This window comes from Protomyctophum parallelum (genome assembly GCF_964188405.1).
Source record: "Protomyctophum parallelum genome assembly, chromosome: 23".
Lineage (NCBI taxonomy): Eukaryota > Metazoa > Chordata > Actinopteri > Myctophiformes > Myctophidae > Protomyctophum > Protomyctophum parallelum.
This window is the reverse complement of record NC_139715.1, coordinates 33,994,091-34,020,590: the sequence shown is the minus strand read 5'-3', so window position 1 is coordinate 34,020,590 and position 26,500 is coordinate 33,994,091. Positions and strand designations below refer to the sequence as shown.

At 44.7% G+C, this 26,500-nt stretch overlaps 1 protein-coding gene across 1 annotated transcript in view; it reads right to left on the bottom strand.

The window, feature by feature from the left end:
- Positions 1 to 26,500, bottom strand: part of LOC310854246 (uncharacterized protein) — a 109,376-nt gene that overhangs the window by 55,167 nt on the left and 27,709 nt on the right. The window contains exons 2-14 of the mRNA XM_083758821.1: positions 22,811 to 23,038; positions 22,298 to 22,543; positions 19,013 to 19,029; positions 18,857 to 18,889; positions 18,025 to 18,057; positions 16,789 to 16,842; positions 14,145 to 14,237; positions 11,165 to 11,242; positions 5,095 to 5,139; positions 4,824 to 4,877; positions 3,724 to 3,777; positions 1,301 to 1,354; positions 378 to 431 (exon numbers count right to left, since the gene is read on the bottom strand). Coding sequence (XP_083614947.1) covers positions 378 to 431; positions 1,301 to 1,354; positions 3,724 to 3,777; positions 4,824 to 4,877; positions 5,095 to 5,139; positions 11,165 to 11,242; positions 14,145 to 14,237; positions 16,789 to 16,842; positions 18,025 to 18,057; positions 18,857 to 18,889; positions 19,013 to 19,029; positions 22,298 to 22,543; positions 22,811 to 23,038 — 1,043 coding nt within the window. The remainder of the gene's footprint in view (positions 1 to 377; positions 432 to 1,300; positions 1,355 to 3,723; positions 3,778 to 4,823; positions 4,878 to 5,094; positions 5,140 to 11,164; positions 11,243 to 14,144; positions 14,238 to 16,788; positions 16,843 to 18,024; positions 18,058 to 18,856; positions 18,890 to 19,012; positions 19,030 to 22,297; positions 22,544 to 22,810; positions 23,039 to 26,500) is intronic.

Sequence of the window (26,500 nt, the reverse complement as noted above, 5' to 3'; positions counted from 1 at the left end):
TTGTGGTTACTTTTATTTCACCATTATACGCATTACAATTTACACTTTACAATTTACAATGTAGGCATTTATCAGACGCTCTTAATCCAGAGCGACTTACATTAAGCAAGAACAAAAAATCATGGGAATACAATCACATAAAAACATTTATCATGAAACATGCGTAAGCTAAGAACGTAACAGTGGAATATCTATATAATGAAACTATACATAATTATATACTATACTATGCTATACTATACATATGCTATGACTACATACAATGCAATTATAGTGCTGTCTACATAACATGCTATAAGTCTGTATCAGATGCTATCTAAGGGGGTGGAGTAAGCATTAACATATTGTATTAGCATTGGCTGTGCAGACATACATACCTTATGACCTTTCAGTCCTGGGTGACCCGGAAGTCCAGGGAATCCTCGTGCGCCCTGAGGGCAACGACACAGAAAACAATCCATAGACTGTATAGAAACTATAATAATAATAATATTAATAATAGAGCAGATGTACTGTATAGAAACATATAGGCTTTACTGTATAGAAACATAGGCTTTACTGTATAAATGGTGAATGGTAAATGGTGCATTTATATAGCGCCTTTATCCAAGGCGCTTTACATAGACTGTGCATTACATTCACCCATTCATACACCTTTACATAGACTGTGCATTACATTCACCCATTCACACACACATTCATACACCGAAACGGAAACCATGCAAGGCACCAACTAGCACATCGGGAGCAATTAGGGGTTCAGTGTCTTTGCTCAAGGACACTTCGACAGTAACTCTGGGGGAGCCCGGGTTCGAACTGGCAACCTTACGGTTACCATCCAGGCACTCTACCCCTGAGCCACCGCCGCCCCAGAAGAAACATAGGCTTTACTGTATAGAAACATAGGCTTTTCAGAAAACTGTCATGTTTTAGAAGACATTTGTAGAATCAACCTTTAGAATAATATGGAATAAGAGGTTTTCCCCGACAGTAACGATATTATGTGATAACGTGATAATAATTCAACCCATTTAGACCCGAGTTAAAAAACATTCACTTTGAAAGAATTTATATATTCAAAGATTTGCGCCACTTTTTTTTTAACGATTTTTCAAAAATAGCAGACCTACAAGCTCATAGCGCGCCACCGAGTGGCGCGCTACGAGCTTGTAGATCTGCTATTTTTCAATAGCTAAAGCATAGCATGATGCTAACACCAAAAGGGGTTCCTGTACTGTACAGAATGGGATATTAATCATAGCAGATGTGACATTTATGAATTTAGGGTTGTCATGGTTACCGCTGATCCTTGGTATCCTGCATCTCCTTGTGCCCCGGAGGGCCCCGGACCTCCCTGAACCGCAACAACAAAACACATTGATTGATTGATTGATTGATTGATTGATTGATTGATTGATTGATTGATTATTAACAGTTTGCAGAATTACAGTATACATTTCAAGCACAACTTCATACAAAAACAAGTCAATTTACAATTTACAATTTAGGCATTTAGCAGACGCTCTTAATCCAGAGCGACTTACATTAAGCAAGAACAAAAGCATGGGAATACATCACATAAAAACATTTATCAAGAAACATGCGTAAGCTAAGAAAGTAACAGTGGAATATCTATATTATGAGACTATACATATAAACTATATATATATATATATATATATACTACTATGCTATACATAATTATGTACTATGGCGTGCTATGACTATATACAATGCAATTATAGTGCTGTCTACATAACATGCTATAAGTCTGTATCAGATGCTATCTAAGTCTACAGAAATGCTATCTAAGGGGGTGGGGTAAGTGCTATGGGCCATGATGGAGTCTGAAAAGGTGGGTTTTCAGGCTACGGCGGAAGATTGGGAGTGATGCTGCAGTTCTGACTGCAATGGAAAGTGCATTCCACAGTTTTGGAGCCAGAAGGGAGAAGAGTTTGGGACGTGTGGAGCGTTGTCCCGGCGTTTTTAGTGAGGGTACTTCCAGTTTCCCATTGCAGTCAGAACTGCAGCATCACTCCCAATCTTCCGCCGTAGCCTGAAAACCCACCTTTTCAGACTCCATCATGGCCCATAGCACTTACCCTAACCCCTTAGATAGCATTTCTGTTGGCTTAGATAGCATTTGACACAGACTTATAGCATGTTATGTAGACAGCACTATAATTGTATTGTATATAGTCATAGCACGCCATAGTACATATGTATAGCATAGTAGTGAATATGTATAGTTTATTATGTATAGTGTATGTATAGTTTCATCATATAGATATTCCACTGTTACCTTCTTAGCTTACGCATGTTTCATGATAAATGCTTTTATGTGATGTATTCCCATGCTTTTGTTCTTGCCTAAATGTAAGTCGCTCTGGATTAAGAGCGTCTGCTAAATGCCTAAATTGTAAATTGTAAGGGAGAAGAGTCTGGGACGTGTGGAGCGTTGTCCAGGGTGTTTTAGAGAAGGGAGAAGAGTCTGGGACGTGTGGAGCGTTGTCCAGGGTGTTTTAGAGAAGGGAGCAGAGTTTGGGACGTGTGGAGCGTTGTCCAGGGTGTTTTAGAGAAGGGAGAAGAGTCTGGGACGTGTGGAGCGTTGTCCAGGGTGTTTTAGAGAAGGGAGAAGAGTCTGGGACGTGTGGAGCGTCAACTGTGAGTGGACGACCCAATAGACTATAAGCATTACACTTGTTTACGAGAGGGTCCACCATGTTCAATTCATCATAACACAATGTGAGAAGAAGAACGATCGATATCAACTGAGGCAAACGGCGGTGATTTCGTCGACTAATACTACGACGAAAAACGTTCGTTGACGAAAACGAAATGAAAGCAACATAAAGAAACGGATGTGATGACTAAGACTAAGACTAAACATTCTGACAATTTAGTTTAATAAATAAAGACTAGACTAAAATGTTACGGAGGGACTGTTAGCGGACAAGAGATCCAGTAGAACGAAAGAGAAGTCTTCTTGTGTGTTTGGGGCGCGGTGGGGGGGGGGATTCTCTCCAGTCTTTCCTGTGTCTCTCTCTCACTGTCAATATCACTATCTCGTCTCATTATAATTGAGTTTATTAGTGGTGTTTTTTTGAGCGGTGCAAACCACTCCAAAGAACAGCAATGCCCGTGTTCACCTACGTGTTCACGAGCACCAGTATGACTGACTACCAGTAGGGGCGCTGTTGTGCCAGAGAGAGAGAGAGAGAGAGAGAGAGAGAGAGAGAGAGAAGGATGAGGCTACATGCAGAGAGAGAGAGAGAGAGAGAGAGAGAGAGAGAAGGATGAGGCTACATGCAGAGAGAGAGAGAGAGAGAGAGAGAGAGAGAGAGAGAGAGAGAGAGAGAGAGAAGGATGAGGCTACATGCAGAGAGAGAGAGAGAGAGAGAGAGAGAGAAGGATGAGGCTACATGCAGAGAGAGAGAGAGAGAGAGAGAGAGAGAGAGAGAGAGAGAGAGAGAGAGGAGAGGAGGTGAGTTGCACCACTCAGTTCACACAGGTGTGATTTTTTTGTTGTAAATTTTAGTATTTTAACTTTAGGAGCATTTCAGTAACAGAATCTATCTATCTATCTTATAAACAAGAAACACACGCACGCACACACACACACACACACACACACACACACACACACACACACACACACACACACACACACGCACACGTGGTGTCTGTATAAAGTCATGTATAAAGTTTTTTTTTTTTACTCACATCAGGTCCGGCTTTTCCAGGAGGCCCTTCGGGTCCTCTGTGACCCCCACCTCCCTGTAGACACACAACCAATCAGCTATCAGATACACAGAACACACAACCAATCAGCTATATCGGATACACAGACACACAACCAATCAGCTATCGGATACACAGACACACAACCAATCAGCTATCAGATACACAGACACACAACCAATCAGCTATCAGATACACAGAACACACAACCAATCAGCTATCAGATACACAGATACACAACCAATCAGCTATCAGATACACAGAACACACAACCAATCAGCTATCAGATACACAGAACACACAACCAATCAGCTATCAGATACACAGATACACAACCAATCAGCTATCAGATACACAGAACACACAACCAATCAGCTATCAGATACACAGACACACAACCAATCAGCTATCAGATAACTCATATATATTCTGAATGATGACCACTGGCGCGCACACACATTTTAACATTGTCCACATGAAAGAGAGAATAAGGAGACAAATATTAATACGTGTGTTTACAGTGTGTGTTTACAGTGCGTGTTTACAGTGCGTGTTCATTGCTACAGCCGGGGGGGGGGGGGGGGGGGGGGAAAGCATGGCTTAGTTATTAGAATACCGGAAGACTCACCCCGGTGCGTGCCCGTTTTCCTCCCGGAGTTTTCCCCAGTGAGGGGGATAACTTTGTAATATGCTATTGGCTGTTTGTATTCTTTTTGGAAAAATATGAAAATATACTCCTGTGGAAAGGCTATATTATTTGACTTATATTGACCCTATAAACAATTTAGTATTATTTAGTATAATGTAAGGTTTTGCCCCCTCAAATGGTACCTCGTCAAATAATCCCCACATATATCCTACAACAACTTCTGTGAACAGACTTCACTGTAGTAGCTTTTCATAAATTATATTTGTACTTAGTTTATAGTTAAAGTTTATAGTTTAGAGAAATTCAAAGTCCAGCCGTCTGCTGTCCAGCCTCTCCCACCAACCGCTCACTGGGGAAAAATTCTGGGAGGAAAACAGAAACGGGGCGAGTAGTCTTGTTCCCAGTTATTATAGGTCGTATCAAAGTGTCTCACCAACGGTCCTGGCTCTCCGGCGTCTCCTGGAATTCCTTGTCCTCCGGAAGGACCCTATAAGCACCCAGGGGGGGGGGGGGGGGGGGGGGGAGGGGAGGGGGGGGGGGGGGGGGGGAGGGAAGGGAGGGAGGGGAGGGGGTCAAACATAGAGGTCAGACGTTGTCGTTCTAAAGTACAGTATGAGTGCACCACGAGAGAGTACAGGTTCGGGAATTATGGCATAATAATAATAATAATAATAATACAGCATAATTATAATGTCAAAACGTACCTGAGATCCTGACTGGCCGGGGGGTCCCCGTGGGCCCCATTCACCCTGAAATAAGACACATCACATCCAATCACAGGAGAGCCCGGTACGGTCATCACCCAATCACAGTATAGCCCAGTACGGTATCATCCAATCACAGGAGAGCCCCGTACGGTCATCACCCAATCACAGTATAGCCCTGTATGGTATCATCCAATCACAGTATAGCCCAGTACGGTATCATCCAATCACAGGAGAGCCCCGTACGGTCATCACCCAATCACAGGAGAGCCCTGTATGGTATCATCCAATCACAGGAGAGCCCCGTACGGTATCATCCAATCACAGGAGAGCCCGGTGCAGCATCATCCAATCACAGTATAGCCCCGTACGGTATCATCCAATCACAGTAAAGTACGGTCCTCATCATCTCCAGCTCATTTCTAATTTGTCAGCCTGGATTAGTGATGGATTGTGTGACAGTCTGAGACCATAGACTGTAAAGAATATGGACAAAGCGTTCCCCGGGTCTAACATGGACGTAAAATGAAGCCTGTTATTCCTGCACTGTAAGTCGCCATCTTTCTAGATCCGTTTGGGCCCAGCTGGCCCATTGGCTGCCCAGACAACGAGGCGGGACTTCCCCCCTTCTTCTTAGTTGGTTTTTATTTTGACTCGAGTGGGGGGGGGGGGTGGCTCCCGATCATAGACTGTAACGGTAGCCACGCCCCTCAGAACATACGCAACTTTATGGGCATTTATTTTTATAAATGGGACCATAATTTACCAAAATGAATATTATGACATGAGAAATGAGACTTTAAACTAGTGACTGGAAGCAGAAAGTATTCATGACCATGTTTATTAAGGTAATACAGTCTAGGTGAAGTTGGGCCCAAATACATGGACTTCTATGGAGCTATGGGTTTTTTTGGACCCAATGACAGCGCCACAACAGGCCATTATATGAACTTTCAGGAAATCCCGATTTCCTTAGTGGCTTCACAAAATATCTGTCTGACTGCCCCCCTGGTTAAATATCTGTCTGACTGCCCCCCTGGTTAAATATCTGTCTGACTGCCCCCCTGGTTAAATATCTGCCTGACTGCCCCCCTGGTTAAATATCTGTCCGACTGCCCCCCTGGTTAAATATCTGTCTGACTGCCCCGCTGGTTAAATATCTGTCTGACTGCCCCCCTGGTTAAATATCTGTCTGACTGCCCCCCTGGTTAAATATCTGTCTGACTGCCCCCCTGGTTAAATATCTGTCTGACTGCCCCCCTGGTTAAATATCTGTCTGACTGCCCCCCTGGTTAAATATCTGTCTGACTGCCCCCCTGGTTAAATATCTGTCTGACTGCCCCCCTGGTTAAATATCTGTCTGACTGCCCCCCTGGTTAAATATCTGTCTGACTGCCCCCCTGGTTAAATATCTGTCTGACTGCCCCAACTGGTTAAACATCTGTCTGACTGCCCCAACTGGTTAAACATCTGTCTGACTGCCCCCCTGGTTAAATATCTGTCTGACTGCCCCCCTGGTTAAATATCTGTCTGACTGCCCCCCTGGTTAAATATCTGTCTGACTGCCCCCCTGGTTAAATATCTGTCTGACTGCCCCCCTGGTTAAATATCTGTCTGACTGCCCCCCTGGTTAAATATCTGTCTGACTGCCCCCCTGGTTAAATATCTGTCTGACTGCCCCCCTGGTTAAATATCTGTCTGACTGCCCCCCTGGTTAAATATCTGTCTGACTGCCCCCCTGGTTAAATATCTGTCTGACTGCCCCCCTGGTTAAATATCTGCCTGACTGCCCCCCTGGTTAAATATCTGTCCGACTGCCCCCCTGGTTAAATATCTGTCTGACTGCCCTGCTGGTTAAATATCTGTCTGACTGCCCCCCTGGTTAAATATCTGTCTGACTGCCCCCCTGGTTAAATATCTGTCTGACTGCCCCCCTGGTTAAATATCTGTCTGACTGCCCCAACTGGTTAAACATCTGTCTGACTGCCCCCCTGGTTAAATATCTGTCTGACTGCCCCCCTGGTTAAATATCTGTCTGACTGCCCCCCTGGTTAAATATCTGTCTGACTGCCCCCCTGGTTAAATATCTGTCTGACTGCCCCCCTGGTTAAATATCTGTCTGACTGCCCCCCTGGTTAAATATCTGTCTGACTGCCCCCCTGGTTAAATATCTGTCTGACTGCCCCCCTGGTTAAATATCTGTCTGACTGCCCCCCTGGTTAAATATCTGTCTGACTGCCCCCCTGGTTAAATATCTGTCTGACTGCCCCCCTGGTTAAATATCTGTCTGACTGCCCCCCTGGTTAAATATCTGTCTGACTGCCCCCCTGGTTAAATATCTGTCTGACTGCCCCCCTGGTTAAATATCTGTCTGACTGCCCCCCTGGTTAAATATCTGCCTGACTGCCCCCCTGGTTAAATATCTGTCCGACTGCCCCCCTGGTTAAATATCTGTCTGACTGCCCCGCTGGTTAAATATCTGTCTGACTGCCCCCCTGGTTAAATATCTGTCTGACTGCCCCCCTGGTTAAATATCTGTCTGACTGCCCCCCTGGTTAAATATCTGTCTGACTGCCCCCCTGGTTAAATATCTGTCTGACTGCCCCCCTGGTTAAATATCTGTCTGACTGCCCCCCCTGGTTAAATATCTGTCTGACTGCCCCCCTGGTTAAATATCTGTCTGACTGCCCCCCTGGTTAAATATCTGTCTGACTGCCCCCCTGGTTAAATATCTGTCTGACTGCCCCCCTGGTTAAATATCTGTCTGACTGCCCCCCTGGTTAAATATCTGTCTGACTGCCCCCCTGGTTAAATATCTGTCTGACTGCCCCCCTGGTTAAATATCTGTCTGACTGCCCCCCCTGGTTAAATATCTGTCTGACTGCCCCCCTGGTTAAATATCTGTCTGACTGCCCCCCTGGTTAAATATCTGTCTGACTGCCCCCCTGGTTAAATATCTGTCTGACTGCCCCCCTGGTTAAATATCTGTCTGACTGCCCCCCTGGTTAAATATCTGTCTGACTGCCCCCCTGGTTAAATATCTGTCTGACTGCCCCCCTGGTTAAATATCTGCCTGACTGCCCCCCTGGTTAAATATCTGTCTGACTGCCCCAACTGGTTAAACATCTGTCTGACTGCCCCAACTGGTTAAACATCTGTCTGACTGCCCCCCTGGTTAAATATCTGTCTGACTGCCCCCCTGGTTAAATATCTGTCTGACTGCCCCCCTGGTTAAATATCTGTCTGACTGCCCCCCTGGTTAAATATCTGTCTGACTGCCCCCCTGGTTAAATATCTGTCTGACTGCCCCCCTGGTTAAATATCTGTCTGACTGCCCCCCTGGTTAAATATCTGTCTGACTGCCCCCCTGGTTAAATATCTGTCTGACTGCCCCCCTGGTTAAATATCTGTCTGACTGCCCCCCTGGTTAAATATCTGTCTGACTGCCCCCCTGGTTAAATATCTGTCTGACTGCCCCCCTGGTTAAATATCTGTCTGACTGCCCCCCCTGGTTAAATATCTGTCTGACTGCCCCCCTGGTTAAATATCTGTCTGACTGCCCCCCTGGTTAAATATCTGTCTGACTGCCCCCCTGGTTAAATATCTGTCTGACTGCCCCCCTGGTTAAATATCTGTCTGACTGCCCCCCTGGTTAAATATCTGTCTGACTGCCCCCCTGGTTAAATATCTGTCTGACTGCCCCCCTGGTTAAATATCTGTCTGACTGCCCCAACTGGTTAAACATCTGTCTGACTGCCCCCCTGGTTAAATATCTGTCTGACTGCCCCCCTGGTTAAATATCTGTCTGACTGCCCCCCTGGTTAAATATCTGTCTGACTGCCCCCCTGGTTAAATATCTGTCTGACTGCCCCCCTGGTTAAATATCTGTCTGACTGCCCCCCTGGTTAAATATCTGTCTGACTGCCCCCCTGGTTAAATATCTGTCTGACTGCCCCCCTGGTTAAATATCTGTCTGACTGCCCCCCTGGTTAAATATCTGTCTGACTGCCCCCCTGGTTAAATATCTGCCTGACTGCCCCCCTGGTTAAATATCTGTCCGACTGCCCCCCTGGTTAAATATCTGTCCGACTGCCCCGCTGGTTAAATATCTGTCTGACTGCCCCCCTGGTTAAATATCTGTCTGACTGCCCCAACTGGTTAAACATCTGTCTGACTGCCCCCCTGGTTAAATATCTGTCTGACTGCCCCCCTGGTTAAATATCTGTCTGACTGCCCCCCTGGTTAACCCTCTAACACCCAGCGTTGCTTTTTAGCAACAATTTTATTTAATTTAATTACTAAATTATTATAATTTTTTTCTGTTCTTTTTTCACCTAAATGTCATCAGTGATGTTCATTGCAATGCCATTTCAATGACATTGGTCATGATATTTGCATATAAATACCCCCCACAGAGGCTGAAATTCACACAAATTAAAAATGTCTGGACTCTGTGCGATTTTGAACATTTTTTAACCTAAGACTTTTGACCTTTACCCTAATAAAAGTAGGTAAAATAATTGTAATATATGTTTTTTTGTGATCATTAGAATGTCTAGAACATGTTTTATTCATTATTGTGAAAGATATCCCCCAAATGTAAATTATGATTTTTTTATATTATTATATAATTATTATATAATTATTATAAATTTTCCATCAAACTTTATTTTTTTATTTTTTTTAACATATGTTTTAGTGTCAGTCCTAGTAGTACAAAGTAGTAGTAAGGTTGAAATCTATTTTTTGCAAGTAGAAATTAATGCGGGTGTTAGAGGGTTAAATATCTGTCTGACTGCCCCCCTGGTTAAATATCTGTCTGACTGCCCCCCTGGTTAAATATCTGTCTGACTGCCCCCCTGGTTAAATATCTGTCTGACTGCCCCCCTGGTTAAATATCTGTCTGACTGCCCCCCTGGTTAAATATCTGTCTGACTGCCCCCCTGGTTAAATATCTGTCTGACTGCCCCCCTGGTTAAATATCTGTCTGACTGCCCCCCTGGTTAAATATCTGTCTGACTGCCCCCCTGGTTAAATATCTGTCTGACTGCCCCCCTGGTTAAATATCTGTCTGACTGCCCCCCTGGTTAAATATCTGTCTGACTGCCCCAACTGGTTAAACATCTGTCTGACTGCCCCCCTGGTTAAATATCTGTCTGACTGCCCCCCTGGTTAAATATCTGTCTGACTGCCCCCCTGGTTAAATATCTGTCTGACTGCCCCCCTGGTTAAATATCTGTCTGACTGCCCCCCTGGTTAAATATCTGTCTGACTGCCCCCCTGGTTAAATATCTGTCTGACTGCCCCCCTGGTTAAATATCTGTCTGACTGCCCCCCTGGTTAAATATCTGTCTGACTGCCCCCCCTGGTTAAATATCTGTCTGACTGCCCCCCTGGTTAAATATCTGTCTGACTGCCCCCCTGGTTAAATATCTGTCTGACTGCCCCCCTGGTTAAATATCTGTCTGACTGCCCCCCTGGTTAAATATCTGTCTGACTGCCCCCCTGGTTAAATATCTGTCTGACTGCCCCCCTGGTTAAACATCTGTCTGACTGCCCCCCTGGTTAAACATCTGTCTGACTGCCCCCCTGGTTAAATATCTGTCTGACTGCCCCCCTGGTTAAATATCTGTCTGACTGCCCCCCTGGTTAAATATCTGTCTGACTGCCCCCCTGGTTAAATATCTGTCTGACTGCCCCCCTGGTTAAATATCTGTCTGACTGCCCCCCTGGTTAAATATCTGTCTGACTGCCCCCCTGGTTAAATATCTGTCTGACTGCCCCCCTGGTTAAATATCTGTCTGACTGCCCCCCTGTGTGAGACTCACCCTGGATTAGTGATAGATTGTGTGACATAGTGAGACTCACCCTGGTTTAGTGATAGAGTGTGTGACATAGTGAGACTCACCCTGGTTTAGTGATAGAGTGTGTGACATAGTGAGACTCACCCTGGTTTAGTGATAGAGTGTGTGACATAGTGAGACTCACCCTGGTTTAGTGATAGAGTGTGTGACATAGTGAGACTCACCCTGGTTTAGTGATAGAGTGTGTGACAGAGTGTGAGACTCACCCTGGATCCCGTCACCATCGCTGCATGCTGGCTTGACTTCTCACTGAAGCCAGAGTCCATCTGGGACACCAGCGTGCCCTGTGGGAGGAGCAGACATAATTATAATGATAATAATAATGTGGGAGGAGCAGCCATGACTTCATGGTAGAATAGAGGGCCCCGTTTATGCCTTGTAGCCCCGGTATACTACGGAGGTCCCGATCTAGTTACTTGCGCAAGCAGAGCGCGCAAGTAATGTTTACGCCCGGTCACCTTCGTCGTGACAGCTGTCCCGCCATTCGACGTTTATGCAGAAAAACAACAAATCTGTGCCTGTGTTGCTGGACCAAACGACCACAAATGACCATATCTCTTACGTCATAATTTAGAGCTAGTCATACGTATACTATATACATAATCAGTAAAAATAAAATAGCAAATTGTGCCTGATCTGCTGGGACCAGAGTACGTGGTGTGTATGTGTATGACTAGCTCTAAATGATGACGTAAGAAATATGGTCATTTGTGGTTATTTGCTCCAGCAACACAGGCACAGATTTGCTGTTTTCTTGCATAAACATCAAATGGCGGAACAGCTGTCACGGTTTTTGGCGCAAAGTAACCACAGTATACCGCTAATCAATTTACAACTACACACTTTATACAGTATAGAGTATAAAGTATATATGTATACGTATATAGTATATGCCGATATACTATATATATACTATATATATATTACTTACGTCATCATTTAGAGCTAGTCATACATATACACACCACGTACTCTGGTCCCAGCAGATCAGGCACAATTTGCTATTTTATTTTTACTGATTATGTATATAGTATACGTATGACGTAAGAAATATGGTCATTTGTGGTCATTTGGTCCCAGCAAACCAGGCACAGATTTGCTGTTTTCTTGCATAAACATCAAATGGCGGAACAGCTGTCACGGTTTTTGGCGCAAAGTAACCACAGTATACCGCTAATCAACTTACAACTACACACTTTATACAGTATAGAGTAGGGATGTGTAAATGTGTCCAAAATGTGTCGATTTGTATAATTCAATATTAACGATTAATCGATTAATCGAATTTTGGGGGGGGGGGTCTTTTTTCTTTTTTTTTTTTTTTTTAAATAATTTTCTGTTTTTAATTTTTTTTTATGAACCCTACAAATAAATAAAAATCTTCCCCCCAAGGGGTACCTAAGTCAAAAAAGTTTGGGAACCCCTGATGTAGTTGATTAATAATAATTGTAACTCTTGAGAGTTAATAAGGGTCCATTTGGTTACTAACTCCATCTTTTAAATGAGGACCACTGGTGGTCCCTGGACAACTGTTGATCCAATTGATCACCATAGCAACCCCAGCCTAGGCCTGATTAGGTAAATTCCCAACACGTGCTAAATCCTCCAAACCTGTATCTTGATTGGAATCAATCTCCACTCACACTCCTCTCAGTCATGCAGCTACACAGACACATCCCAGGCACACTTTGGTAGGCCTATAGCCCTGTCCTGTTTGGATGACAATATTGCCTTTCCAACAGATTTTCATTAAAAAAAAAATAAGAAAAAAAAAAATAAAAAAAAATAAAAAAAAACGATTATCGATTATTAATTTTCATAATCGATTTCGGGTCCTATCAACGATAATCGATTAATCGATTAATCGGACCCATCCCTAGTATAGAGTATAGAGTATATATGTATACGTATATAGTATATGCCTATATACTATATATATACTATATATATTTCTTACGTCATCATTTAGAGCTAGTCATACGTATACTATATACATAATCAGTAAAAATAAAATAGCAAATTGTGCCTGATCTGCTGGGACCAGAGTACGTGGTGTGTATGTGTATGACTAGCTCTTAATGATGACGTAATAAATATGGTCATTTGTGGTCATTTGGTCCCAGCAAACCAGGCACAGATTTGCTGTTTTCTTGCATAAACATCAAGGGCCGATTCATACTCCTATTTTACCGCTATTTTGGCGCTGTAGAGCCGAAATGATTTTGGCTCGTCAGAAATGTTCAGTAGCACCGAAGAGCCGACTTTAGGACGGTACCCCCCCCCCCCCCCCCCGAACCTCACATTGTAGGCTCTACAGAGCCAAATGACGTCACATTGTAGGCTCTACAGAGCCAAATGACGTCACATTGTAGGCTCTACAGAGCCAAATGACGTCACATTGTAGGCTCTACAGAGCCAAATGACGTCACAGCCGAACCAACTTTTATTCGGCTCTAAAATAGGAGTATGAATCGGCCCTTTGCTCCCGATCTGATTCCAATCATTTGAAAATGACGCGATTGGCCCCGATTTTCCAATCACGTGATCGGACCGGGACAACCCTACCCCTTATACGCAGGCTTTTATTTCCGTTTCTGTATAAGCCTGGGGAAACCCACTGGAAGATCTGGCCTTTGAATCGGTTTACGACGTATATCGCTACGTGCTTGACTGCCTGTATATTGTCGACTCACCCCAGGGTGTGTGTGTTGTGTCGACTCACCCCAGGGTGTGTGTGTTGTGTCGACTCACCCCAGGGTGTGTGTGTTGTGTCGACTCACCCCAGGGTGTGTGTGTTGTGTCGACTCACCCCAGGGTGTGTGTGTTGTGTCGACTCACCCCAGGGTGTGTGTGTTGTGTCGACTCACCCCAGGGTGTGTGTGTTGTGCTGACTCACCCCAGGGTGTGTGTGTTGTGTCGACTCACCCCAGGGTGTGTGTGTTGTGTTGACTCACCCCAGGGTGTGTGTGTTGTGTCGACTCACCCCAGGGTGTGTGTGTTGTGCTGACTCACCCCAGGGTGTGTGTGTTGTGTCGACTCACCCCAGGGTGTGTGTGTTGTGTCGACTCACCCCAGGGTGTGTGTGTTGTGTCGACTCACCCCAGGGTGTGTGTGTTGTGTCGACTCACCCCAGGGTGTGTGTGTTGTGTCGACTCACCCCAGGGTGTGTGTGTTGTGCTGACTCACCCCAGGGTGTGTGTGCTGACCGGGGGGTCCCGGCTCTCCGGGGTTTCCTGGGATTCCGGGCTCTCCGTCGAAGCCTGGAGGCCCCGCAGCGCCCTGGAGGTTGTTAAAATATAATAATCTATAATTATTACATTATTACATTCAATGAATACTGTCCCGATCATACATGGGGCCACTGGCGGCCCCGGGGGCCACAGGTGAAGGCCCCCCACCTTCACTTAAAGGACAGCTTTAGTTTTTTTCAACCAAGGTTCATGTAGGAGGTTGTCATTAGAGAAAGTAAAAGATGAGTGTAATCTTTTTTTTTGTTTGTTGCTTTCTTTCGTTTTAGGGATTTTAGCTCTTTTTGACAGGGGGGCGGGGGCATTCGAACATGGGGCTAAATATGTATTTTTTTTACAAACTTTTATAGCGATTTCTTTTTTTATTATTTACTATAGACCTAATAAACCCCAATAAATTACATCTGGCCACAGAAGATCACAGGATCTACTGAATGTGAAGGTAGCCTACTGGGGGGAAGCCACACTGTGTGTATAGGCTCAATATGTCAGTTTGTCACATTCAGTAGATCCTGTGATCTTTTGTGGCCAAATGTAATTTATTGGGGTCTAGTAGGACTATAGTAAATAATTAAAAAACAAATTGCTATAAAATGTTGTAAAAAAAATACATATTTAGCCCCATGCTCGAATGCCCCCGCCCCCCTGTCAAAAAGAGCTAAAATCACTAAAACGAAAGAAAGCATCAAATGAAAAAAAGATTACACTCATCTTTTACTTTCTCTGATAACCTAAAACATGAACCTTGGTTGAAAAAAACTAAAGTTGTCCTTTAATGCAGCCCGCAGGTTAATATCACAATACCGATATATTATTGATTTCAATAATACAATTCCAAACATGACCCGCTTACTTCTAAAATAGTAGCTTAATGAGTAGTGTATTAAAAGTGTAGTCTTTTGTATGTCCAATGTATTTGTATTTAGTCCATATAGTTAACATAATGTAACTATAATTAATATAGTTAACATACTGTAACTATATTTAAGGTATTTGAAATGCATTTGAAATTAGATAATAATGTTTCTTTTCAGGATTCCAATTAAAAAATCTGGATTTCAATTCAAATAATAGCAAAAAAAAAACGATCTACAAGCTCAAAATGTGTCGCAGTGCGACGCGTTTTGAGCTTGTATATCGGCTATTTTTGCTACGACAGTAATATGCAATGTGGCCCTCTGGAGTGAGTGTGGAACTATAGTGGCCCTCTGGAGTGAGCGTGGAACTATAGTGGCCCTCTGGAGTGAGCGTGGAACTATAGTGGCCTTCTGGAGTGAGTGTGGAACTATAGTGGCCCTCTGGAGTGAGTGTGGAACTATAGTGGTCCTCTGGAGTGAGTGTGGAACTATAGTGGCCCTCTGGAGTGAGTGTGGAACTATAGTGGCCCTCTGGAGTGAGTGTGGAACTATAGTGGCCCTCTGGAGTGAGCGTGAAACTATAGTGGCCCTCTGGAGTGAGTGTGGAACTATAGTGGCCCTCTGGAGTGAGCGTGGAACTATAGTGGCCCTCTGGAGTGAGTGTGGAACTATAGTGGCCCTCTGGAGTGAGTGTGGAACTATAGTGGCCCTCTGGAGTGAGTGTGGAACTATAGTGGCCATCTGGAGTGAGCGTGGAACTATAGTGGCCCTCTGGAGTGAACGTGGAACTATAGTGGCCCTCTGGAGTGAGCGTGGAACTATAGTGGCCCTCTGGAGTGAGCGTGGAACTATAGTGGCCCTCTGGAGTGAGCGTGGAACTATAGTGGCCCTCTGGAGTGAGCGTGGAACTATAGTGGCCCTCTGGAGTGAGCGTGGAACTATAGTGGCCCTCTGGAGTGAGTGTGGAACTATAGTGGCCCTCTGGAGTGAGTGTGGAACTATAGTGGCCCTCTGGAGTGAGTGTGGAACTATAGTGGCCCTCTGGAGTGAGTGTGGAACTATAGTGGCCCTCTGGAGTGAGTGTGGAACTATAGTGGCCCTCTGGAGTGAGTGTGGAACTATAGTGGCCCTCTGGAGTGAGTGTGGAACTATAGTGGCCCTCTGGAGTGAGTGTGGAACTATAGTGGTCCTCTGGAGTGAGTGTGGAACTATAGTGGTCCTCTGGAGTGAGTGTGGAACTATAGTGGCCCTCTGGAGTGAGTGTGGAACTATAGTGGCCCTCTGGAGTGAGTGTGGAACTATAGTGGCCCTCTGGAGTGAGTGTGGAACTATAGTGGCCCTCTGGAGTGAGTGTTGAACTATAGTGGCCCTCTGGAGTGAGTGTGGAACTATAGTGGCCCTCTGGAGTGAGTGTGGAACTATAGTGGCCCTCTGGAGTGAGTGTGGAACTATAGTGGCCCTCTGGAGTGAGTGTGGAACTATAGTGGCCCTCTGGAGTGAGTGTGGAACTATAGTGGCCCTCTGGAGTGAGAGTGGAACTATAGTGGTCCTCTGGAGTGAGTGTGGAACTATAGTGGCCCTCTGGAGTGAGTGTGGAACTATAGTGGCCCTCTGGAGTGAGTGTGGAACTATAGTGGCTCTCTGGAGTGAGTGTGGAACTATAGTGGCCCTCTGGAGTGAAGTGTTTATGTCTGTGTTGTTGTGTGGTGTGGTCCTCTTCCATACCCGTCTCCCTCTGAAGCCGGCTTGGCCCCTGGATCCCTGGGCTCCTGGAGGGCCCTGCATGATGGGGGTTTACAAACACACAATAATATAAGCCAAATAAATGTTGCAGTGGAGCAAAAAGTACAATATTTCATCTGAGATGTGGTGGAGTAGTAAGTAAAAGTACTGGATATTGGAAATACTCAAGTAAAGTACAAATAGCTCAAAACTGTACTGTAAATATAATTTACAGTACAATGTACAGTCCCTCAAAAAATATATATGACCTATAATAATAATAATACAACTTTATTTGTATAGCACCTTTCATGACATGAAATGCAGCTCAAAGTGCTTTACAGAACAATGGAGAAAAAAAGAAAAGAAAAGCAAGGCATGAAACATAAAACAATAATAGCAGTAATGCAATACAGTGAGGACATGGATAACACAACATGTAAAAGATCAATTAAAAGCAAGGGTGTAGAAGTGGGTCTTGAGCTGAGCTTTAAAAATGTCTACAGAGGCTGCCTGTCGAAGGTACAGTGGGAGCTTGTTAAACTACAGAGGCTGCCTGTCGAAGGTACAGTGGGAGTTTGTTAAACTACAGAGGCTGCCTGTCGAAGGTAGGCCTACAGTGGGAGCTTGTTAAACTACAGAGGAGACATGAACTTTGTATATTTTGATTATTATTACAAAACAAAACATTTACACACTACATCCCTAAATACATTTGGAAACGATTTTTATACTTCTTTTGAAACCTTGAAATAAGACATTCTGCATAATGAGTACATTTACTTTTGGTATACTTTACTTGAAGTAAATTTGGTTGCCAAATTTGCTCTTGTACTTTTACTCAAGTACACTTTGAATATCAAAACTTGTACTCTGAATAGCATTTGATACAGACTTATAGCATGTTATGTAGACAGCACTATAATTGCATTGTATGTAGTCATAGCACGTCATAGTACATATGTATAGCATAGTAGTATACATAGTATAGTTTAGATGTATAGTTTCATTATATAGATATTCCACTGTTACGTTCTTAGCTTACGCATGTTTCATGATAAATGCTTTTTATGTGATGTATTCCCATGCTTTTTGTTCTTGCTTAATGTAAATCGCTCTGGATTAAGAGCGTCTGATAAATGCCTAAATTGTAAATTGTAAATTGAACTGAACTGGAAAATAATATGGTTGTGGCTTTCTTCCGCCATCTGGTGGTCACATAGGGGGGAGACAACCTACCATGGGTCCTGCGCGGCCTGGCGTTCCGACCACCTGGGGGAACAACAGGCTAATTAGCAAGGTTATAGAATGAAACTTTATTGACAGCCGTAGCCAGTAGATGACAAACAACAATTAAAAACATACAAAACAGTTACAAATAAATACATTGGTTCATAAAACTCTAAAACTCTATCGTAAAAAAAAGAAGAAAATCTATAAGAGGCACTCGTACCGATGTTTCCACATCAGAGAGCGGTATCTAACAGTGCTAAACCTAGGATTAGTCAACGTCTTAATCACGTTATTATGTGACTCGTCAAGTCTGCTTTTAAAGCTGAACATGAGGTTTCTCAAGAGAGCCTGGAAGGTGGTTAGACCAGAGTCGCAGAAGAGCTGACTAGCACTGCCACCCCTAACCCCTAACCCCTAACCCCTAACCCCTAACCCTAACCCCTAGGCTTCTTCAGGAGAATCCTGAGAGCATCGTTATAAGCCACCTTTAGCTTGCGCAGACTCTATATAATAATCTATAAATAATCAGGGGTCTGAAACACGTCTGTCAAAATGTCCTTTTTGCAAACGGACTTAGTGGACAATAAACACACAAAGAGCTATTAAACTCTGAATGACCATAATAACAGCTCTGCAACTCTGAACAAATGGAACACTCTCAGAGTAAAACATGGATATAGTGGTTAAAATGAGTGTGATAATATAGTACTGTATGCTCTCACAGAGTTTTAATTAAACTCAAATGGAGAGGATGGGGGACAGTTTGACTTACATATGGGACAGTTTTGGGGACAGTTTGACTTACATATGGGACAGTTTTGGGGACAGTTTGACTTACATATGGGATGTCACCTGGTTCTCCTTTATGTCCCTGGAAATCAAATGGATCAACATGTTTAGCTCGCTGTAATGAATGTAATGTATGTTATTATTATTATTATTATTATTATTATGAATGTACGTCACACGTTCACATTAGATTATAATGGCTTACCTTGAAGGCCAGGATTTCTGGGGAGAAATAAAAATAAAAGTAATTAAAGAAAGAAGAAAAGAAAGAAAGAAAGAAAGAAAGAAAGAAAGAAAGAAAGAAAGAAAGAAAGAAAGAAAGAAAGAAAGAAAGAAAGAAAGAAAGAAAGAAAGTTTAACAGTTTAACTCTAAAGTTGAAGCTGAGATCATTCTGTAGTTCACATTCAAGGCAAAGTTTATTTATATTATAGGACAAATATAGAACATCAATGCAAAGTGTTTTACATAAGAGAGGTCCTTTCAGACAGCGTGTGAGACGCAGGCGTTGTCGCCTGGATCAACGGCCGGTCTGCTCATGAGGGGCGCGGGGCGCAATTTTTTTTAAATAACATAAAGCTCACAACAAATCCACAATCCAGGTCTAGTCGCAATCAGTGTTGTTTTTGGCAGCAAATTTCTATTTTAGTTTTAGTCATAGTCTTTGGACTGAAAAATCATACGATTTTAGTCGACTAAATCAACAGGTGATTTAGTCGACTAAAATGTATTTAAAAAAATAGCCGATCTACAAGCTCACTGAGCTTGTAGATCGGCTATTTTCAGCATGCAACCAAGTGTAAAATGACTTATACTGGATCTCTTGTCCACTAGTCCCTTCCTAACATTTTAGTCTAGTTTTTATTTGTCGACAAAATTTACAGTATATTTAGTCTTAGTTTTAGTCATCGTAGCTTATTTTTCATTTAGTATTGTCAGTGAAAAATAGGTAGTCGACGAACATTTTTCGTCTTAGTTTTAGTCGACAAAAACAACACTGGTCGCAATTTCACGGGGCCGTGCCCACAGAAAAACAACCCCTCAACTTCTCTGCGTGTCCAAAAAGAAACACGCATTTCTCCCCTCATTATTAATAATTACAGTATATGCTGGCAATTTGGTACTTTGGCTCATTTCCTCAAATGTTTGGGAACATTGGCGTAGCATCAAAGCCCTGCCTCAAAAAGCAAATCAATTAAGACTATAATAGAATATATTATATTTAGACGGGCAACAGCTTGGCTCAGGAGGTATAGCCAAGGTTATTGGTTTGAGCGCCTCATGCAGCTCCTCCTGAGTTAGTGTCGAAGTGTCCTTGAGCAAGACACTGAACCCCTAATTGCTCCCGATGAGCAAGTTGGTGCCATGCATGGTTTCCTCTGCCATCTGTGCGTGCGTGCGTGCGTGCATGCATGCATGCGTGCGTGCGTGCGTGCGTGCGTGCATAAAGATGGGTGAATGAAATGCAAATTGTAACGCGCCCTTGGATAAGAGCGCTATATAAATGCACCATTTGTGACCAGATTTGACTGAGAGACTGCCATTGCGCAAATTCCAGCTTTTCACCAGAGGAGAAAAACTTTTCTTTTTAAATGTCAGAGCTGAAATCGACATGTAAATATGAAATAAATGCTTAAACATGTAGCTAGGTGTAATGTTAGAGACCACAGAAGACATGTAAATATGAAATAAATGCTTAAACATGTAGCTAGGTGTAATGTTAGAGACCACAGAAGACATGTAAATATGAAATAAATGCTTAAACATGTAGCTATAGGTGTAATGTTAGAGTCCACAGAAGTGAACCTTTTCAAGCCTGTTTTCTCAACTCTCTGTTTCTCTGCCAGACATTACTCTATAAGCCATATCTCCAAAACTGGAGGGTCAAACTGAACAACCAATATGTCAATTTGAAGCTATGATTCCCTGCTTTGATATGATAAAAAAAAATCCAATGGCAGTCCCTCAGTCACATTTATATTTATTAGAGTATATATGAATAGAGAAGACATCCGAGTTCTCCTCCCATCCACTTTGCATTAAGTTGCTCAAAAGCGCATGAGGCGATTTCACTCCTCCTTCCGGGTAGGAACAGAGTGCATTCTGGGATGGATTGCAATAGTGATTTGGGCCCCAAACACATGAACGCGCTGCCGTTGAACGCGCACGAACGCGCACGCACGAGCGTGCGTCCGTCGTGAACGTGCACAGTGATAGTCAACGGACCATGCAGCGCGTTCATGTGTTTGAGGCCAGGCTGCAATACCTTCATTCGGCCACTATGTCCATTTGGCCTCAGGGTTTCCTCTGGGTGCCGTCTCTATTCATATATATACTCTAGAGCCAAATTCCAATACCCAGAATCTCGCTCACTCTCACTCAGTCACTCCAGCAAGGTGGTGTTATGGTGGAATTGGTGACCTGCTGAAATATGTGACAACCGTGTAGACAATCACATAATGTAAATGTGTCCTAATGTCAATTGTTGCAGTTTGTTCATTAGCAGAGTTCAACCTAACTGTATTTATTTTAGGCCATGTATTTAAAGACTTCCATGTAATATAGTTGCGTGAACAAGATGGTCACATATTTGGCAGGTCACCAATTTCACCGTCATTTGCCATGCTGGAGTGAGCGAGTGTGAGTGAGTGAGCGAGTGGCCGAGATTTGGGGTATTGGAATTTGGCTTAAAGGGACACTTCACCCTTTTTGCAAAAAAATATATGTTAATGACGTTTAGAAGCTTTAGAACACTTTCCTGGGGGGCTTTATGTGTGTAATATGTGGTTTTAGTTATTTTAGATTGTAGCAGTGAGCCTGTTGTCTCTGATGTCATGGACACTGGGCTCACTTCCTTCCTGGACTACATGTTGTCTCAGTAAGACAGCTCTCCCCCTATCCGCAAGGAGGAGCAGTGCACCAAAGAATTATGGGAATTGTAGTCCAGGAAGGTAGTGAGACCAGTGTCCATGACATCAGAGACAACAGGCTCACTGCTACAATCTAAAATAACTAAAACCACATATTGCACACATAAATACCCCCAGGAAAGTGATCTAAAGCTTCTAAACGTCATTAACATATATTTTTTTGCAAAAAGGGTGAAGTGTCCCTTTAAGGCTCTAACAGAGGTTTGACTGTGTGTGTGTGTGTGTGTGTGTTGTAGTTCCCTCACCTATCCTCCGGGCGGCGCTGTGTGTGTGTGTGTGTGTGTGTGTGTGTGTGTTGTAGTTCCCTCACCTATCCTCCGGGCGGCGCTGTGTGTGTGTGTGTGTGTGTGTGTGTGTGTGTGTGTGTTGTAGTTCCCTCACCTATCCTCCGGGCGGCGCTGTGTGTGTGTGTGTGTGTGTTGTAGTTCCCTCACCTATCCTCCGGGCGGCGCTGTGTGTGTGTGTGTGTGTGTGTGTGTGTGTTGTAGTTCCCTCACCTATCCTCCGGGCGGCGCTGTGTGTGTGTGTGTGTGTGTGTGTGTGTGTGTTGTAGTTCCCTCACCTATCCTCCGGGCGGCGCTGGCGTAGGTGTCACACACGGGACAGCACTCTCCCTCGGGGATGAAGACCTTCTCGCAGGTCCCGACGACGGCCTCGCAGCGCACCTCGTCGCAGACGGCCACGCCCCCGTCGCACACGCACAGGAGGCACGCCGCCGGCCTCCAGATGTCCTGGTCCACGTAGGCCCGCCCGTTGTACCAGCAGGAACCCGCCGGCCGCGCCTCGCCCCCCCTCTCCGACTCCGAGTCTGCAACGCCAAAATAATAATACACACCAGTGTTTGGACTGAAACTTCATTTAGTTTTAGTCACATTTTAGTCACCTGGAAATGTCTAGTTTTAGTCGACTAAATGTCATAAGATTTTAGTCGACTAAATCTACAGGTGATTTAGTCGACTAAAATGTGTTTTGGCGGGCCTTGATGCCGTCGTAATGAGTGTTTTTACACTTGCTAAAAATAGCCGATCTACAAGATCAAAATGCGTCGCAACGCGGTGGGTTTTTCTTTCTCTACCTGAGTCTGTGTAGGTGGGTTCTGGTTCTGGTTCTGGTTCCGTTCCCGGCTCCTCACACACCGGGCAGCACTCTCCCTGCCGGGTCACCTGCGTCCGGCAGTGGCCCAGATCCTCACACACCACGTCGTCGCACAGAACCGTCCCGGCGTCACAGACGCAGATCCGACACGGTGCCGGGCTCCACTGCTCGTTGTTGCTGTAGCGATCGCCGTCTACCACGCAGCTGTCTGTGGGCGGCCGAACGGAAAGCAGTGGTTAGGATGAGTCAGTAAGCCTCGTCGAGCCACGAGGCCAGGAGCCTGTCTCCTGTTTCTGTAGCCATGAGGCCCATAGGAGCCTGTCTCCTGTTTCTGTAGCCATGAGGCCCAAAGGAGCCTGTCTCCTGTTTCTGTATAGAGCGTCCCAGTCCCGCCCCCTGTCATGACGACGCCAGGCCCAGGAAATGATTCCCAATGCATTTTCCCCTCATAGACATTTCAAAAGGTATTTATTTAAAGACGGTTACGCCGCGGACAAAGCCAACTGGAGTCGTGACAACTCATGACAACAAACACAATATTTTGGACCAAACAAACAATTACAAAGAAGAAAAACAACAAAAAAAGTGTTGTAACCTGCCGTTTTTTTTCTACTTTCTAATTCTTTGTTTGGCCCCAAAACATTCTGTTCATTGTCATGATTTGTCACGACAAGAGTTGTCTTTGTCCGCGGCGTATAAACGTCTTTAAATAAATACTTTATGAAAAGTCTATGAGGAAAATGAACGGAGAATCATTTCCTGGGCCCTGGTAGGGGGCGGGACTGCGACGCTCTATAGCGTGAGGCAGTTTGATGTACTGTACAAGTTCACCCCCTGGACATGACGCTAGCATGTCGCAGGGACTTATACCCCCCAATCCAACCCTTGATGCTGAGACATTGGGTCCCTGAGTCTTTGGTATGACCCGGCCGGGGATCGAACCCCGACCTCCCAGTCTCTCAGGGCGGACGCTCTAACCTCTAGGCCTCTGAGCTGGTAGTGATCTAACCTCAAGGCCACTGAGCTGGTAGTGATCTAACCTCAAGGCCACTGAGCTGGTAGTGATCTAACCTCAAGGCCACTGAGCTGGTAGTGATCTAACCTCTAGGCCACTGAGCCGGTAGTGATCTAACCTCAAGACCACTGAGCTAGTAGTGATCTAACCTCAAGACCACTGAGCTAGTAGTGATCTAACCTCAAGGCCACTGAGCCGGTAGTGATCTAACCTCAAGACCACTGAGCTAGTAGTGATCTAACCTCAAGACCACTGAGCTAGTAGTGATCTAACCTCTAGGCCACTGAGCTGGTAGTGATCTAACCTCAAGGCCACTGAGCTAGTAGTGATCTAACCTCAAGGCCACTGAGCTAGTAGTGATCTAACCTCAAGACCACTGAGCTAGTAGTGATCTAACCTCAAGGCCACTGAGCTAGTAGTGATCTAACCTCAAGGCCACTGAGCTAGTAGTGATCTAACCTCAAGACCACTGAGCTAGTAGTGATCTAACCTCTAGGCCACTGAGCCGGTAGTGATCTAACCTCAAGACCACTGAGCTAGTAGTGATCTAACCTCTAGGCCACTGAGTAGTAGTGATCTAACCTCTAGGCCACTGAGCTAGTAGTGATCTAACCTCAAGGCCACTGAGCCGGTAGTGATCTAACCTCTAGGCCACTGAGCTAGTAGTGATCTAACCTCTAGGCCACTGAGCTAGTAGTGATCTAACCTCAAGGCCACTGAGCTGGTAGTGATCTAACCTCTAGGCCTCTGAGCTGGTAGTGATCTAACCTCTAGGCCTCTGAGCTGGTAGTGATCTAACCTCTAGGCCTCTGAGCTGGTAGTGATCTAACCTCAAGGCCACTGAGCTGGTAGTGATCTAACCTCTAGGCCACTGAGCTGTAGTGATCTAACCTCAAGGCCACTGAGCTGGTAGTGATCTAACCTCTAGGCCACTGAGCTGGTAGTGATCTAACCTCTAGGCCTCTGAGCTGGTAGTGATCTAACCTCTAGGCCACTGAGCTGGTAGTGATCTAACCTCTAGGCCTCTGAGCTGGTAGTGATCTAACCTCTAGGCCTCTGAGCTGGTAGTGATCTAACCTCTAGGCCTCTGAGCTGGTAGTGATCTAACCTCTAGGCCTCTGAGCTGGTAGTGATCTAACCTCTAGGCCACTGAGCTGGTAGTGATCTAACCTCAAGGCCACTGAGCTGGTAGTGATCTAACCTCTAGGCCACTGAGCTGTAGTGATCTAACCTCAAGGCCTCTGAGCCGGTAGTGATCTAACCTCAAGACCACTGAGCCTGTAGTGATCTAACCTCTAGGCCACTGAGCCGGTAGTGATCTAACCTCAAGGCCTCTGAGCCGGTAGTGATCTAACCTCAAGACCACTGAGCCTGTAGTGATCTAACCTCTAGGCCACTGAGCCGGTAGTGATCTAACCTCAAGGCCACTGAGCTGGTAGTGATCTAACCTCAAGGCCACTGAGCTGGTAGTGATCTAACCTCAAGGCCACTGAGCCGGTAGTGATCTAACCTCAAGGCCACTGAGCTAGTAGTGATCTAACCTCAAGGCCACTGAGCCGGTAGTGATCTAACCTCAAGACCACTGAGCCTGTAGTGATCTAACCTCTAGGCCACTGAGCCGGTAGTGATCTAACCTCTAGGCCACTGAGCCAGTAGTGATCTAACCTCAAGGACACTGAGCTGGTAGTGATCTAACCTCAAGGCCACTGAGCTAGTAGTGATCTAACCACAAGGACACTGAGCTGGTAGTGATCTAACCTCAAGGCCACTGAGCTGGTAGTGATCGGCACATCACATAGAATAAGACGTGGAACAAAATAGCCGATCTACAGACTCACGCACGATGTGTCACGGCGTGACGCAGCGCGTGGTCATAGATCGGATATTTTCGGAGAGGAGGAGCGGTGTAACTTCAGAGGAAGGCTGGCTGTCGCTGCCTTGCATCTATCAGTCAAAGACAAGGGTTTTTAACAAAAAAGAAGGGGGTAGCAACTTTTTATAGTAAATGCACCGACTTTTAGGCAAATCAGACCCTTCATCGACTCCCTGTGTCTGGAGACGAGAGACGGGCTGTGAGTGGATGAACGGGTCGATCAGCTAAAAGGCTGGCCGAATTTCTTTGACAGAACGACAACCTATAGAAACACAATCAGCTAAAGGCCTATTCATACTTCACTTTAAAGGTGACCACCAAAACGGTGCTTCTTAAAGGACCACTTCACCACTTGTCAACCTATCTTCATATAATGGGTCCTCACTAATAATCATGATAAAATGGCACGATTTCTTTCTACTATGCCTGTGTCTCATAGGAGGGCTGTGGGCAGTTTAGAAACCGCCTTCCAGTGACATCATCGATGGGGAATACAAGCTAATAGAAACTGCAGGCTTTCTAGTCCTGAAAAGTTGCAATGCGAAAATGGAAGCCATCGTTCTCACGATAATGAAAATCTAAGCATTTTTGTAAAAAAAATCTTGTTTAAAAAAGAATCTGCCTAATGATGATGTCACTGGAAGACGGTTTCTAAACTGCCCACAGCCCTCCAATGAGACACAGACTGAGTAGAAAAAGATTGTGCCATTTTATCATGATTATTAGTGAGGACCTGTTATATGAAGATAGGTTGAAAAGTGGTGAAGTGGTCCTTTAATGAC